Below are 17736 nucleotides of genomic sequence, written 5' to 3'. Positions count from 1 at the left end.
AGTGGATTTACACTTGAAATTAATTTAATGCTATATTTATGAAAATGGTTTTGCAGAAGATATTTGGTGTAGTATGAAAAACCCTCAAAGTGGTGGAAATTTTTGAAACTCTTACAGAAAGGTCATCTAAGATAGCAGTCTATTGAGCCCGTTGCACTACCAGTGTTACCAAAGCTATGTGCAGGTTAACAGCTCCACAGTAGGCTGTGCGTATGCAATACAAAGCCTCAAGAGAATCCAATATGTAGAAAAAATAAAATTTTGGCAGAATTCAGTTGCTGTGTTGGAAAGATACATGAACAGATATAGCTTTTTTTTCTGCATGTACACTTTTAACAGTGCAATATGATATGTTACAGAAGTGGTTTTAATCATTCTAAGAAATCATTTGCATGTGTACAAAATTCTGTATAAGTTAAATGTAATGGAATTTACAGTTAATATTTAAAGCATAATACAAATGGTAATTTTAAACATGTTTTTACTCTATAATAAGGAAGCACAGTTTGCTAAATGTAGCATTTAATATAATTCACATGAATAAGGTGTTAAATTTCTTTTTTTTTTAAACACATCTTTGCAGTTCAGCAAATGCCCTCAATGCCAATAAAACTAATTTTAAAATGGCTTTATATTATTGTGCACTTAGGACAAACCTGACCTACGTAAAAGAATGACAGATTTTAGACATACTAACTTAGTTCAGGTACATCTGAATTTCTGTAAGAACTTAAGAGGAACAAGAGTATTTAATACTTAGGAATATTTTTATCTGTGCAAAGCTTATGTAACTTTCATTTTATTTGGGTTTACTAGATCCAATAACTGAAACTGAATATGAACATAGAAAGCAGCAGTTCACATTACCTTTTGTATACCTTATAACTCAGTTTACATTCATATACTACAAAGTTGTAAAAAGGACATCACAGATTGAAAAGGGAAACAAAAAACAACAACAAAAAAGAAACCTGTAAGACACCAGACCAAGGAGAGAATGTGTAGTATTTTCTCTTTTATTATTATTTTTTTCTTTGAAGATTACCTAACATCCTCGTGGTAATAACCCAAGGTAATACGTAAACAAATTTCAATGCTGCTCAAATGAATTAAAATATTCTGTTCAGCTCCTACAGTAAGTCAGAACAGTGGCACCAATTCCTTTCAACATTAAATCACATTCATCTTATTGTACATGACTCTTGTGCAAGTAGTAAAGGCTTTATTCATGACCTTGGCTACATCAGTAGAGAGGGATATATCAGCTATTTATATATTTAAAAAAATTAAACTGACAGAACAACATATTCTGTCGTCTCAAATACCAGCAGCATCTTTCTACATATTTAGGATACGTTTGGCCTAAGCCTTTAACACCTTTTAGAACAGCCATGCAATAAAACAAACTTGGAGATGTTTCTTAAGAGAAAACACAGAGCAGTTTAAACATTTTTTCTGAATAATAAAGCCAAGATAAAGCAAATCCAGGCCCTTTTAAATGGCTGCAACTTTTCAAACACTTAAAGCTCTATAAAACTAGAGCCTATTAGTATATATATTTATATTTTTTATATATATTTTAAATAAGTCTCTTGTCTGCTTTCAAAATTTATGAGGGGTTTTTCTGGTCTTTTGGAAGGGCAATAAATAAAAGTAGAAAAGGCTGAACTGTTTTGCATATCTTTGTGGAAGAACGGAGAACAATTCTACTTTTAGAGTTTCAGAAATATCACTGTACAGAACAAAAAGCTTATATACAATTAAGTGTGCAATTTTAGTTGGCTGGGCCTTTTATTATGCAAGATCTCCTTTTTGACTAGAAGCCACTTCTACTCTTGACCAAATCCCTCTGTTTCTTCAATGGCAAAGAGCAGCTTCTCTTTTAGTTGTTCATAGCTTTTATATGGTGGCAAATCCAAACGATTAAAACTGAGCAGGAAAAAAAACAAGATTTTGTTAAGTTTATCTAAATTCCATATAGAACACTACAGAACTCGACTGCTATAGCAGAAGTTAAAAGTGTTCTGATTTAACAATTAGAAATGAAGAAAAAGCAATCAGTGCAATCTCACTGCCTTGACATTTCTACGAGCAGTAAAAACAGACAAAGTTTGAGAGGAATACTTTAAGAAACAAAAGACTGGTTACCACATCAGATAAAACCCAGAACCTTTGAAGACTACAGACAGCAACTATAATACTCAGAAAAGGAAATGTTCGCCATGAAGTTTAATATCATCCTAGATTGATGTGTCTCCAAATTCCAGCAAGAGCATGAAAAAGCTGAATTTTTCTCCTTCCTACACATGCCTGGATATAGGGGGGGTGTTCCCTCTAAACTTTACCCTAAAAGGCTTCTGCCAAAATTCTGTTTCATTCCCTCTCTTCCCCAAAATTATCTTAGACAAAGAGGGATGTTTAACTCTTGCAGTCATCACTTGAAAAAACAGCACTGGTGGAGAAAATGGTAAAATGGAGAATCCTCTGAAGCAGTTTAAAAGTATGATGAGTATTATTGTTACCATGTTGCCAAAGGAAGGTGCATCCATTTTGCACACAGCATATGTGGGAAAGTGATCTGTGTGCCTGTTGCACCAGTTTGGTGTAGGAATGCCAAGCCAATAATAGTCTGAAGCCTGACAGGAAAAAGTATCTGCATTCTTGGCTAAGCATCCTTGTTTTGAACATTTGCTGTGATTTCTTTCATGCTACTTTTTCTCATGACTATACATTTATCTTTTATAATGTTACTGTATAATAAGTGTGTCTAATAACTGTATATACCTAATACCAACAAGAATTTTGTTCAGTTATTTAATATTCTCTAAAATACAGAAGTAGCAAAACACCTCTCAGTTCTATGCAAGAAGGATGATATACTTTTGATAGATCTGATACTGACAAACTGTATACAGTACAGTAGCAAAATTTAAGAACAGGGCAACCAGAGAAGTTTTCAATACTGGCATGTCAGAGCAATCAGAGAAGATGAAGATGGAGATAGTGAACTGATTCAAATTAGATTTTGTTTGATTTGGTCAATGCAAGACCAAAAGAGAGAACCACTAAAAGTACAGAAAGTTCACATGTAACAACTCACCAAGTGTGACTTCTTGGTAACCAGGTTTCCTTACCAACTTTTTCAATGCAGAATTTCTGAGGACCATTACTTCCTAGAATAGAAGATTTAAAAAAGTGTAATCTGTTCCTTTTAAGTAGCACACACGATATATACGTGACATAAGACAACTCAGATACAGCAGACAGAACTCATTAGGTGCTACTCAATGTTACATGAACATTCTTCTCCTAGAAATGAGCTAATTTCCTAATCATTTATAAATGTATTAATGGGATTTCTGATATAAAAAGCCCTTCTAGATCCAAGCTGATGTACATGAAGTTCCTGCTATCTGTACACTTGCAGCATGGTTCATTTGCAAATGGAACAGTTACAGTATAAAAGTTTTGGTCACTTTTTACTTACCCATAAGTTCAGCAAATCCACCCAGTGGTAATCTGCAAGTGCCAGTGACAAACTGCAGAAGTCGCATGCGAACCTCGTTGTCTGTTTCTTTTACAAACTAGGTACAGAAATTCAAATTACTTAATAAAAATCTTTAACACAGCTGGAGAAAAACAAAAACCCCATGAGATTGCTGAAAAAGTATAATTCCATTTAAAAAGACACCACCTTGAGAACAGTTTACCTTTCTTGATTTCAGCAAAATTGGGTGGAAGGAGAAGACAGTGATTTCAGATTATATGCACTGTCGACTGTTACAATGTGAAGGCTGGCAAGAGCAAATAAGAATCTTTATCTATTTTATTCTACACTAAAATATAAATCATGCCAATGCTTTATACGAAGGCTATTGCCATTTTGATTAAACATATCAATAGCCTAACCACAGGCTCTGGGTATTTCAAGACTGCATGTAGCAGTCTCAGTGAGAGAAAACACCATCCATAACAGCTGCATCACTTTGTAAGGAAATTCACTGGGAAAGGGAAGAGGAAGAAAAGAGGGGGGAAAGGGAGAACATCTCAGTAAGACAGGGCATTGATAAGCTAGAATTTTGACTCAGAAAAACCTGGACAACAAAATGAACATTTTTGTTCTATGAATGTTGAAACCATATCCAAGTTACTTGAACTTCTGTTTAAGATTCTTTCATTACCAAGCTTCTTAAAAATAGATCATATCATCAGATCTTACATTAACTGACAATATAAATAAGCTAGGAAATAATTGATTTGCATCATTTTCTTATAGGAACTTTGTCAAAAGCATCTGTAAAGTGGTGATTTATCACAAGACAGGAACTGCCTAGCTGTGACTGCTCTCTAGGGAAATTCATAGAAACTAGAAGCCTGTATAGCATTTTTGGAGGTTTTTTCTGAAAATAATTCTTAGCCAACTTAATTAAAATTAAGAGTTATAATCAGTTATGACTGAGTTATAATCAGTCAGTGCAAGACTGGCACAGTTAATATGACAACAATCATAAATAATATGTGGCATTTCAGATGTACAGGTGTACTACATATAAGAACATTTAGAAGGTAGAACACTGCTAAGAAAACAAAAAACTCTATCATTGTACAATCAATAAGAAGGACAAGATATAGAAAAAGTATTCATGACCCAGCCATCCAAATGTAATGTGGGTATCTATCTGCCATTTCCCACCCTAAAGTATGCTCCCTAAGAATCAGTAATCCTCCTTTCCTTCTCTGAAAAGAAAAAAAGAAAGGAAGCAATGAGAATCTTCATTCAGATGGCACCCCTCCACTCCACATCATTTGTGTTACAAAAAAAAAAAATCTGAAGAAGTCAGAAATTTTACTGATCAACATACCTGCCAGAACCATATGATCTGCTTGCTATTCCTTGTGTAATGACGATAAACAGTGTTCCTCTGCCAGTCTGCTAAATCAACTTCTTGCATACCACAGAGCATAACCTGGAAAAGAGAATGATTACTTGACAATATACATGTCTACACGCATAAATTAAGAGTTAATTTTGTATCTTGTATGAGACACACTAACAAAAATGGAAGTTCTTGCTTCCAAAAAAGGACTGGTAATTTTTTTGTTTTACTCCACAGTTAGATTTTCCTTTATCCTAAGTTTACAGAACTCCTCCAAAATTGTTTATGTACTTAAGTGGTCTGAAAGCCTGCATACCAGAAACTTGTAAGATAGATCAAAGTCCTTTCTCAGGAAAAACTCCCATTTAACTTAAGAAGCTTTCAGAACACTGCTCATTATATACAGGGAACTTTGGCAGGTCTCACAGAAATAAATAAGCATAGCACTACAGAGCCTTTTGTCCCTGCTCCAAATCACAAACCCAACAGTGAACATAGAGGGCCAGGCTGATTGTTAAGTAAACATGGTGCAAGCAAGTGATTCCTGTTATCAGCCCTTGGGTTACATACTGCAGATTCCAGTTTCAAACCTTGTGGATTCCTCCAACTTTCTGTCCTTAAGCATAATAACCCTAGAACCTGTCCTAGACTATATAGGTGAAACTAAGCAATCACTGTACACCGGAATCAACTTCTGTGCTGCTACAAGGTAATTCTACCCACCTACCACAGAGGGAAAGGTTTTCTTGGACTAATTGATCCATCTGTGACCTCATATTCTGATCCTTTCATAGAAACTTGCAAAACACATTTTAATACTGGGGAGGGAATCTAAAAATCCCAACTGCTGAACACCGTGCCGATTCAATAGATACTGTCTTTTCACCATGATTTACCCCCACTGCTCCTATTATTGAATGTTCCATGTTCCAGAAGCTATCAAGTGCAGCATGCCACAGATGAGAGCTTCAAGCTGAACTATCCATTTAATCATTCCATATGTATTACCTTTGCAAAAGGTAAAACTCTTCAACAGAAAACCTCACCTCCAGCTCCTTTTCATCAAAATAGTGTAGCCACTGTAGAGGAACAACTTCATTAAAACCATCAAGAAAAGCTTTGGTTTGTTCTCTAACTCCCCGAGAAAATCGCCACTCAGCCATTAGCCTAGGATGGAAAAAAACAAACATAAATTAAACATCAATTTTGACTCAACATGAAGAAGTTCAAATGTGTATGATTGCATGTGTGTTCCCATGAGGTAACACTCCCACCAATTTTACTTTCTTACACTGTATGATTCCATAGACTATAAGGGATTTATCATTCTAGTATTATCACAAATCTCCAAACTCGGACAACAGTAAAGTAGCAAGATGTACTTAGATTACCATTCCAGTTTAAAAAAAAAAATTATTATTATTAACCTTTCACTAATCAAAATTCAGCAACATTTTAATGAAAATAATGCTACTTCAGCATTACAATTTTGTTATGGCAAAATTTGATTTAGCTTAAAAAGTGCATAATCTTAGTGTTTCAATGGCAGAAAAATTTCCACCAATTTTAAAATATTCCGTTCTTGAGCAAAAAACACCATGTAGGCAGAGAATAATAAGAAATACTGTTGCTTATAATACCTATAACTATGGTTGCTCAATACTTCCAGCATAAGACTATTTCCAGCTTCAACAAAGAGTAGTCATTTTCTGTTCTGAGCTTCTGATTTATGCTAAGATTTGGAGGAAGAGGTAATGTTTTTTAAGTTTCAACTAAAATGGTCAAGCCACTTCTGAATAAAAAAAAAAAACAAAACAAAACAATAAATACAAATACATACTATAGAAACTATTTCACGGAGAAACTAAAGACTGCTAATTTAAGTGGAAAATTTACGTGCAGCACTGGGCATACACTGTATAACAGAAAAGGATCTGTGTACATCTGCTTCTGAGCTCATTCTGAATAAATGGATCAGAAATACAGGTTCAGAAAAAGAAAGGCAGTGATAAGATTAGGAGAGAAGCAGGAAAGAGCAGCATAACAAACTTTTTTTTCTCTTTGTTCAAAGTCACATCACATTACACACCATTCTGAATTTCAGTTTCCACAGTGACAGCAAAGTTCTGAACAATTTTGAAATCCTCTGTTAAGTACATGTCTTCCCTTCAGCTGGATTTGTTACCTGAAGTTACTGAAAATAGGTTTGCTCATTTTCAGTTTCACCTGTTCTCTCATTGTACATGTAATAATAAGACAGGTCATCTTTTCTCTATGAGGTCTTCTCTATTTTTTCTCTTGACGGGGGGAAGAGGGGTTGGAGGAGAGGGAAGAGGGGAATAGGAGAGATCAAAGTGTATCAAAAGATCATGTGTACCAAGATACCATTTCAATAATAGACCCAAGAATTACATAGTAATAGGAAAAAAAAAATCACATACTGTGTCAAAAAAGACTAGAGCAACAGAATAAATATGGAACACTTTTTTTCAACATCTACACCTTCCTACCCAATATATTCTTCTTTGTTCTCCTCAGTTACCAAGATATTTGAACCTCCTGATTTCAGCTCATGTGAGGTTACTTTTCCTAAGAGCTCCATATCCACACAAAAGTACATTTCCAAGTTACACTCTTCGATGTTATTATCCCTGAATGAAAAAAAAAAAAAGGCGCAATGAATGCTGTATACATGAAAAAAACTCCATAAAACATCAACACACACACAAAAAATCATCTACAAACCTTATCCAAATTAGGGAGTTGTAAAATTCAGTATCAATAGATTCTAGGTCCTTAATGGTAAGTTTTTTGCTCAGCATTCGTTTGTAGAAAGGCAGAGAAAAACCAGTGTCAATAAATTTCCCATGAAACAATGCCTGTTGAATAGAAAAAAGTCTGTTTAGCTTTTACTGAACTGCTGAATTATTGAAGTATTCTGGACTTGAGTTCTTTTTTTTTTCCTTTCTCCTTCAAATAATACAAAGCACCAAGTAGCAGTAGCAGCTTGGTATTTAAAAAGAACAAAACATTACATTAAATGGGAAGAAAAAAAACGATTAATTGACAAAATTTATCCACGCATATGTTATCATTACAATTTAGAAATTCTTTCATTAAAAAAACCTTATCATAAAAGGATGAAGTCTATTAAAAGAGAAAATTAACTAAGTTTCCTCCATATTATGTGGATAGGTATATATGCCAAGGGTTATTTGATCCTACTTGAGTACTACTGCCATTTTTTACTACATACATACATCCTGCAAAATCATCCTTTACACAATGCAATCACAGAGTGCTTCAAAAAGAGCTTTGGGAATCAGTTTTTTTATAGGTGAGTAACAGAACTGAGAAATGAGGTTCTCCCTTCTACTGCAAAAATGAAATTGAAAAAAAAACCAAAACATGGTCACACTTGTCTCACCATGCATACACAAAGGGTGTAAGCTAATTTCTAGTACTGAAGCATAGCATTACACACACACACACACACAGAGTGTTAACCTCCATACTGACTCAGTGCATCTGAGAGCTAACAGCACAGCTGTAACTCTGAAAAATATTTTTTCCCTCATCCTTACCAAGTACATTTTCTTCACTAAAACACCCCTTTAAAAAATCATGTAAACATAGGCCACATGTGGCATTCATTGCTTGTCTTTCCTTACAGCTGAAATTCTATAAGCAAAAGAGCCAATGTAACAGCCCATTTCCTCTAGAAAAAGGCAATGCTCCATCTTTTTTCCCCACCTTCTAATATTCCCCCCTAAGGCTTACTCTAGCATGCATTTTCTTCTTCTTTAGGAGAGCTTAAAAAGGTTCTCTCAGAGGCCTTTATTTATATATTTATTTGTTTGTTTGTGTATTTATCTTTAAACTAGTCTATACTTCTTATTGGAGAGCAAGCTGAAAAACAGAAAAACTAAATGTCAAGTGCAGCATCCAGCCATTCGATTTCCTGCTTTTTGCAAAAGTCAGCTCTTAAATCATCTCATTTAATGTCTATGATAATCTTACAGCAAAATATAAAAGTTGCCTCAGCCAACCTCATTTAACAGCTTTTTGTTACAGAATAAGATGTGTATTATTTCTGTTTAACTCCCTTTCAGTCAAAAACATCTGTGGTTATTTCAGTACTTAAGTCTTTATGATCTGAAAATCACAACTGTTTTAGAACTGTGAGAAGGACAGAAACTACAACTGCACTTAAAAAGCCTATCTAGACTCCTTAAAATGATTCCCACTTACATTAGTACCTAAGCTATTTTAAGCCACTGGAGGGTATCCCAGGAAGTACTGCAGGAAGTACCATCCATTATAAACCATGACTATACTCAAACCTTGCAACTGACCACGTTAGGCACCATTACACAGGTCTCTCTCCACACCCCACCTTAGAGAATTTAAAATAAAAATACAAAAATACTTCAGGAAAGAAAGGTTTGTCTTCTAATTACATTAAATACTTATAATTAAGTCCTATTCTATGATCTGTATTTTGTGAAGTAGTTTTCCTAAAGTTAACATTTCAATTTTGGATTTCTTTTATGTGCAAGATCAAAAATCACCGACCAAAAGAAACAGAATTTGGCTCTAGCACCTAGTTGGCTTTATCACTTCTTCCTGCTAAATGGCCTTATACCTTGCTGAGGATTCTAAAAGAAAGAAAAAAGTTGGCAGCCTGAAAGTGTTAACCCAATGAAATAAATTTTCATGACAGCACAGAAATGGGGAACTTGGCCATAAAATCCTCGAAATCAGAGATGTTATCATCAAAACTGAACAAATTTGTTTCTCAAGAAGCTTCTATAATAAAAGCAAAACCAAGAACCCCCCCCAAACCTAACTTATTTTAAGTCTGAAAGTATTTTTCCATTTACATTACACTTTGCTTGTATTTATTCCAATTTCATACAAAAAGCCAGAACAACAGGGGAAGACGACAGCCTTTTCAATCTGAAAATGCACTTTTATCTACTCTTTTTGGTTTCACTATTCACCATGTTCAGGGATGTTGCTGAGGGCTACCTGTAGACATCATGATGATTATGTGGAAAGATGACTGTATCGCTACATGGAAGGAAAGAAATGTGACAGAGCAGGAGTCCACTACAGAAAACTGACTCAGTGATACCAGAAGAAGAAATGATACAACATGCCTCGTCAGCTTTTAGTTTAAGAGAAACCTGATGGCAGAGAATCAGCTCCCTGCCAGCTTCTGCTCTCCTCAGTATCTGACCTTTGTATCAAAGTATGTACGTTTAAATTAAGGCTCAGTGTACTCTGAAAAACATTTCTAACTCTTTTTTTTTAATACAGTTAAGGTATACCAAGTGTAACCGAGGAGCCTTTTTCAGAAAATACTAGTCACATTTTTCAGAGCATCAGTATTCAGACACTCAATCAAACAGCGATTTGCATGAAGTACACACATCCAATTGATAAAAATAAAATATTATATTGAATGTCATTAACTTTCATCACTATCCCAGGAAACTTGAGTGTGTAAGAGACTTAGTTCTCAGGGAATATTTTGGCTCAATAACCTTACATGCCTTAATCTTCCATTTCTAAGAGATTAATATAACCTTTAATAACTGTAAAAACAAATACTGTTCAGGAATAAATGTATAGCTACAGCAAATAATAAAACCTTAAAAATCTAACCTACCATGGCAATAAAGCGCCCAATGAAACAGAAATATGAAAGATGGTCAGGATTGATTGTTGATGCTGGATTTATCTGCAGGCAATAGTTGCTCTTGCCAGCATATTCAAATAGGCAGTACATAGGGTTCAGTACTTCATGGGAAAGCAAGAAAAACCATTCTCTAAGGAAAAAAAACATGTATACACATAAAAACCATCAGATACAGATGTTTATCACCATTCCCCTTAGGTAACTAGCAAAATGGTCAAAATATATGCAAACTTAGAAAAATAATATAAACAGTGTTGTATTAGAATCACAGAATAATATATGGCATTACATACTTTCTTAAATATAAAAAAATTCATTAAAAATGATAATGTTAGAAAGTCATGGTTTCCAAAGTTTAGAAATTATTGTTAAGACTGTCACCTTGAACACACCCTCATAGCACAGGCTTTAGCTGCATATTAGTAACATTTTTGCCTACAGAGTCCTTGCCTCAACCAGTACACAGTATTTATCCTCCTCATGCCTGCTTTACTGCATACAACTCAAATCTTTATTCAAAAAAAATTACAGATTATTCCACGGGCAGTGCTTATTATAAACAACCTAGGTAAAACAAAACAAAACAAAAAAACCCAAACCACAGCACACCTTATTTGCTTTCCCAATCTGACAGCAGAACACACACTGAGTTACTGTGGTTTAACAAATTACCATGCATCAGTTAAGCCCACAGGACACAACAGTGTGAATATGTATTTTTGCTGAGGTTTAACTAATACATGTTATTCGTCACCTTCATAGCTGCCAACGTAGCAGACCTGAAATAATAATAGAATCTGGTATTTCAGTGTTAGGATACCTGATTTTTAGAATATTTTTTGCTTTATAGTATTTGCATATAATCAGAGACCTCAGAAGCAGTCATATATACTCAGGAGTTTTTGTATCAGGCCCTAAATGCTTGGAACTGAACAACCAGGCTTAGGGAAAAGCCACCAAAAAAAGCTGAAAGTCTGTCCTACAATAACTGCAGGGACTGAATTCCATCCTGACTGCCTTTCAGCTGTCACATTTAACAGGCATCTTTTCTATCCCTATATTTACCTGAGATCAGGGAATAGAAATGAGAGGTTTGCTGGCATGTTTCTCCTAAAAGTTCTATGAAACTCAAGTCATGGATCATGATTCACTACAATACGCTTCAAATCCAAAGGCCAAGCAGAAAGAGTAAACAGAGAAAGGCAGCCAGGATACGATAACCCTAAAGGGGTTCTGTGTTTCTTTTAATAAGCACAAGAATGTTGTACAGCATTCTATGCAAGTTTTATACTGAGATAATTATATTAACTCTGCATAGAAGCATCAAATTTAATAGGCATTTAAATTAGATCAAAGCCAGTTAACAAAGGAGGAATCAAAGAAATCAGTCATCAACAAGAAGTTTGCAGAAGCAATGAATTTTTCATGTCAACAGCTAGAACTAGCCATAGGACATAGTGTTAGATTGGTCCTCCTAAACGCAAGGTAAAAATCTGGAGGAAACACTGAGTTTAGCCTCCTGAGAAACAGGTGATAAATCAGGTGCATCAGCTTTCTATATTTGTATTAATGCAGCATTACATTAGCAAGTCAGTACACGAACATTTACTCAGTGTCACTTAAGAATTCTCAGCTCAAGTTACAATAAGATCCTCGCTGCTTCTCAATTTCACATACAAAATCTTGGGCAAGACTTATTCCTAAAACTATTGAAATTATACTACTTACATATTTGTTATATTTATTTATTCTGCTACTTTCTAACTACTAAGAGACTAACACTCCTCAGTTAAATTATTCTAACATCACTTCTTTGGAATACTTTGTTTCTCTGGACCAGATTACTTGAACCCTCCTGGTTTCCATCCTATGCCTAGGGCCATCATGACCGGGACACCAGCCAAAGAAAACCCACACAAAGCAAGAATTGGATTCCTCCCTGCAGTCACCCCCCAAAAGCCTACCAGATATTGTAATGCAGAAGCATAACCACCCACATATGCAAAGAAGCTCAACCTTCAGAGGCAAGCTCCCTTACTTAGAAGTACTACACATTTTCACCAAACCTCATTTTAACACAGCTACATAAAACCAGAACAAAACCAAAACAGAACACCTTTACATTAAAAAAAACCACCAAACAAGGAAAATTCTGTCACCTATGACTACTCCTAATTCCCTCAATCTGCAGTGGTACTGAAATTTTCATCATAATAGTAGCATTTCAGTCAAGTAACCAGCAGCAGTAGTCAGCGGTTGTCTTCTATATGGTCAACAGATGAAACACACTTTGTCTATGGTTTTCCTGTTACCAGATTTTCCCTCCAAGTTCCACTTCAGATTCTAGAAAAACTTGTAGTCTAGCTGTTTTGCATTCCTGCACAGCCTACCTAGTCTGTTCGTCAGCTGTTACTTCATGCCTGCACTACTCTCCTCTTGTTTATGTCCTTTCTGTTTATATCAGCCTCAATCTGGTGTTCGCTTGTTTTTTTCCAAATAAGCAAAACAGGTTATTTTTCCACAGGCGCCACTTCCAGCAAAGTGGAACTTTCTGATAGAAAGTTTCTGAAATAACTTGGTCTAGAGCAATTAACTGGCATAAAAAAATTCCAATTTAAACGTCAATCATTGTCAAAGAACTGAACAACTGAGATCCCAGTTTTACTAATGCAAGGTTATAACCCATAATAGCCAGTGCTGCCAGTTCCACCTCCTTAAATACATTAAAGGGAGCTAAAAAGGTAACCAGGGTCAGACTGCAAAAGCAAGCAGTTTCTTTGCCAACAGAATATTAGAAATCAAGGTTGGAGTGCTATTAAAAAAAAAAACAACAGAACTATTTTAAACAAATTTTCTTTTACCTTGCCAAGCCACCATAATCCAATCCTTCTTCTCCTCTGAATATAACATATAATCTTCTCCTCAAATCATAGGGTTTTAATGCCATAATCTATCAAAAAAATGAAAAATTGTAATAAGTTATAAATTATGCATTGTCAATACAATCGCTCCTTCTTACTCTGAGTAATAATATCTTTATTTAATTGATACAGAAATGCTGTATATGTCAAATGTTTACACAGCTTTGACAAGTAATTAGACCATAGAACTTGCAACCAATGAACTCCACATAAAAATACCAACTTGGACTTAAAATCCTTCAGCAGCAGACTGCTAGCAAGTGCGAGAGTGTATCTGGAAAGTATCACTATATGGTTGCCCTGTTTTTATACTCTTCCTAAAGCATTCATTATCATTAAAGGAAAAGAGGCAAAAAGACATTTCATCTGATATATTACAGATTTTTGGTTTTATGCAAATCACTTAATTTACTCTAATCCAAAATAAGTGTAATATACTTTCATTAATAACATACTTTTTACTTATAGAGAATCCCTCCCAAGAGGTTTTGATGTGGTGACAGCTGCAAGAATTTTCATTGTTAGAGAGAAAGAAGGAAGGAACAAACATTGGCTGCAGACTGTAAGAGCTCAAGAACTGTAAGCTTCAATTACACAGATTCAACATTTGAAGGACAAAGCAGGACACCAGTTTTAATTGGAGAAAACAACATTTTGTAATGTATATAACCACACACAAGAATCAGAAAAGCAAATCCAATGTGGTTAATATGGTATGTAATGTGGTTAAGCTATGGGACTCTTTACCACAGGATGCTGTAGATGCAAAAAGTTCACAAGAGGAGCACAGACAAGCTCACAGAAGAGAAGTCTCTTGAGGATTATTAAAATACCCAGAAACCACATCAAGCTCAAGAAGCATTTCAACTGTAAACACTTGGGAGCTGAAAGATCATTTGGTACGAGTATTATATACATTGCTTCTGTTCTTACTGTCTTCCCTAAGAATACCCCTTTGGCTAATACCAGAATAAGTTTATTGAGCCTGAAGGACCATTAGTATGAACTGGCTATGGCCATTTTTGTTCTTATGCTTTGTCTTGATAAATAAACACAACAATCTTTGCAGGCTTACTTGCTGGAAGGAATCCTCAAACAAAGTCTGTCTGGATACATTGATTTTCACATGACTTGGCAGTGCATTGGACTGTAATCATAAGGCAATAATGTTAAAAGGCAGCACATATAAATGTAAATTCAATTAGTTTCAAAAAGTAAGTAATTACGTAATCAGTACCTGACACAAGTAACGGAAATGAGCAAGTTTCCACCTAAAGCTACGCTCATAAGCAATCTGTGGCCCTTTATTTCTGTAAGGAAATAAATTTGAGATACATTAACCACACAGACATCAAACAGTAATATCAATGCTAAACAACAGCATGTAGATTTCAAAAATACACAAAAATCATTATATCGTATGATATGAACAGAAACAAAATGCTGTTGATGGTTTGGTCAGTCTTCCTTTCCACACCCCCGCCTTTTTCCTTCGTTTAAGATGCTAGTCAATTTACCAAATTTGAAAGAAAGGTAGAGATCTAGAGGATTTCAAATCCCTGTTAATCTTGTAAAAATTACAAGTCAGCTAGAGGGGAGACATCTAATTTATTGTCTTCACTGAGAGAAAGACTGCTAAATTAGGCTTTATAAATTCAGCTGCTTGTGGAACTACAAAGGAATTTCTAGTACAATACTCTATAGGCTCTTTGAATGAAAGGTCATCATCATGTCATCAGAAGTAAACCCTTCCCTATATAAAAGATATTAAGACAGTCACCATAGGTTGGGTCAATACTTCTGACTAAACTATTTTTTAAAAGTTTTGCATGTAACATTTTTAAGAAGTACTTAGAACTACTTTGTTTAGACATTAATGTCGCTAGAAGGTGTACAATTATAAACAATACTCATTACAACCATTTGCTGTTTCTTTAAAAATTTAACTATTAGTTACATTAGTTCAATATTCAAGCTTACCTCACTTCCCTTCTCTGTTTATAAAATAATTACAATCTTGGTATTTGAAAAGTGTATAAAAACTATTGAACCTTAAAGCAATACAGCAAGGTGTGTCATAGATAAACTGACAATGAAAGCTTAAAAATAGATTAAATTTACAGAACAACAATTTTTTCAAAATTTAGTGCTCAATTCCAGCTAAAAGTATATATTGTTTTCTAGTATGAGAAGACTTCATTATTAAACTATAACAAGGTATAAAGTTAAAAAATATATTTGATTTCTCACTTACACAGAAGATTTCCCAGTACGAGGATCATTGAAGGTGGTGGTTCTTGTATTATGGTCAACAAAGTATCTGACACCTTCTCTGGTATATCTGATTTCCCAGCCCTCTGGAAGAGGGTCCTCATTTTGTAAACTGCAGAAGAAATTGCAGACAGTACTTTTTCCCCCACATCAGGACATATAAGAATTAAGCAAGATCTTTATATCTGCACAGTCAATGTACACACCTACCCTTGAGTTCGAGGGTCTTCCCACTGTGTTGTCTTTGTGTTATGATTTACAAAATACACCCTATCATTTGAATCCACTCTCCTTTCTAGGGGAAAAAAAGAAAAAACCCACTATACAACAATTGTATTCCAGTTTTCTGTAACTGTCACTTCCTGAAATCAACAGCTAATTAACTTACCCCAACCTGGTGGTAAAGGCCCAAGTGGATCATTTTCTGCTGATAACATTGAAGCCTATTTAAAAACAAGAGGACATTCAGTTAGGCCAAATATTATTCATATTTTTTTCCTTAATGTGTTTTAAGATTACCACTATTTCTGAAGACTATCCATTCTGAAAAAACATCATGCCTTTTTTAGTCTGTTTTTGTGAAGAAACATAGATTATTTGACAATGATATGATCTGTGCGCTTGCCTCCACTGTTTCCAACCCAATGTACCCTCCCTTTCCCTTCCTACAGCAAACTTGAGAGAGTCAGTGGTCTTAAAGATGCAAAGTTCACAGAAGTTTTGTGTAAGCATGTATAAGCAGATAAGCACAACGTTCTTGCTTAAGAACATGCTTTACCATAATAAACATTTCCAAGCACAGTGATTACTGCCAACATAGGAGTTTTTGCTTCCTCAATACACGATGTCTTCCCTGGATGTTTGGCTATTTTCAGACTTTGTCATTCTTTGCAAATGCAGCTGCATTCATTAAAATATGTGGATGGTTAAAATTATACCAACACACAGTAAGGTTAAAAGGAAAAAATAAATAAAAAAAACCAGATCAAATTATTACATAAAACCCTGCTAAGCTCATAACGTAATATACTGTAACCTCACAGAAGACCCCCAGTCGCTCCCAAGAATACAAAGCATGGGAAAAATAAAACATAAAAGGCAGAAATCCCCCACACTACAGGATCCATGCTTTGATAACTAAAAGCATCCACCCCCTAAAATTTTTTGGACACTAAAATTCTTTTTTTTTTTTTTTTGCACAGAGTGTAATTTTGATATATGGGAACTAATCTACATTTTCCAAAGAGTATCTTAAGGATCACCTTGCTACTAATATTGCTTTATATAGCATTTGCCATCCAAAAATCTGAAATCCACTTAAGAGTTTACAACAGCAAATTCAGGAAAAAAAAGCTATGATATTTTTACTGTGAAACAGAAAAAGAGGAAGGATCAGAAGAAAATGCAATAGTTACCCTCAAAATCAAGCTGCCTCTTTGTTCTGGCCACCAGCTACTAGATGTGAACAGAGAACTATCACTACCTCAGCAGCAAATGCAGTTAGCGTTTTCTGCTTTTGGAAACTATACAGTCACAATGACCCTGTAACCAAAGACTTCCCCATGCAGAGTATAAAAAGAATAGCACACAACAGAAAATGCTGTCTGCCAAAGAACTGAATGGTGGCATGATTCAGAGATTTCCAATCTTCTTAATGGGTCCAAGGATTTATGTGTGGCTGCTGGCTAATGTATATTTAACAGAACACACTGGAACACTAGGCAGTGGCATGGGATGAGCCAGATTCCATACCAGAAGGAGTTGAATATATTAGCCCAGGTAAAAATAGAAATAAAATAACTGTAACCTATTTTTCTTCCTTCACATAGTTTGGCTTTGACCATTCAAGGTAACTGAAACATTCTCTTATTCATTAAAAGTATTAATTCACTTTTTCCCAAAAAATAAATTACAATCTCACTTATAAACTGTTATACAGGCAGAGTCCTGGTATGTCACCAGT

General features: G+C 34.9%; 1 protein-coding gene across 3 annotated transcripts in view; it reads right to left on the bottom strand.

The window, feature by feature from the left end:
* Nucleotides 1–995: 995 nt before the first annotated feature.
* Nucleotides 996–17736, bottom strand: part of WWP1 (WW domain containing E3 ubiquitin protein ligase 1) — a 62070-nt gene continuing 45329 nt past the window's right edge. For all 3 annotated transcript variants that reach the window (XM_069779615.1, XM_069779617.1, XM_069779618.1), the window contains 14 exons: nucleotides 16162–16216; nucleotides 15984–16068; nucleotides 15757–15885; nucleotides 14740–14812; nucleotides 14578–14649; nucleotides 13443–13531; nucleotides 10552–10711; nucleotides 7623–7756; nucleotides 7388–7528; nucleotides 5924–6044; nucleotides 4863–4967; nucleotides 3488–3584; nucleotides 3101–3173; nucleotides 996–1929 (listed from right to left, as the gene is read on the bottom strand). In XM_069779615.1, coding sequence (XP_069635716.1) covers nucleotides 1830–1929; nucleotides 3101–3173; nucleotides 3488–3584; nucleotides 4863–4967; nucleotides 5924–6044; nucleotides 7388–7528; nucleotides 7623–7756; nucleotides 10552–10711; nucleotides 13443–13531; nucleotides 14578–14649; nucleotides 14740–14812; nucleotides 15757–15885; nucleotides 15984–16068; nucleotides 16162–16216 — 1434 coding nt within the window. In that variant the 3' untranslated portion in view covers nucleotides 996–1829. The remainder of the gene's footprint in view (nucleotides 1930–3100; nucleotides 3174–3487; nucleotides 3585–4862; nucleotides 4968–5923; nucleotides 6045–7387; nucleotides 7529–7622; nucleotides 7757–10551; nucleotides 10712–13442; nucleotides 13532–14577; nucleotides 14650–14739; nucleotides 14813–15756; nucleotides 15886–15983; nucleotides 16069–16161; nucleotides 16217–17736) is intronic.

Source organism: Haliaeetus albicilla, chromosome 3 (assembly GCF_947461875.1).
Source record: "Haliaeetus albicilla chromosome 3, bHalAlb1.1, whole genome shotgun sequence".
Classification (NCBI taxonomy): Eukaryota; Metazoa; Chordata; class Aves; order Accipitriformes; family Accipitridae; genus Haliaeetus; species Haliaeetus albicilla.
This window is presented reverse-complemented; position numbering and strand designations above follow the sequence as displayed.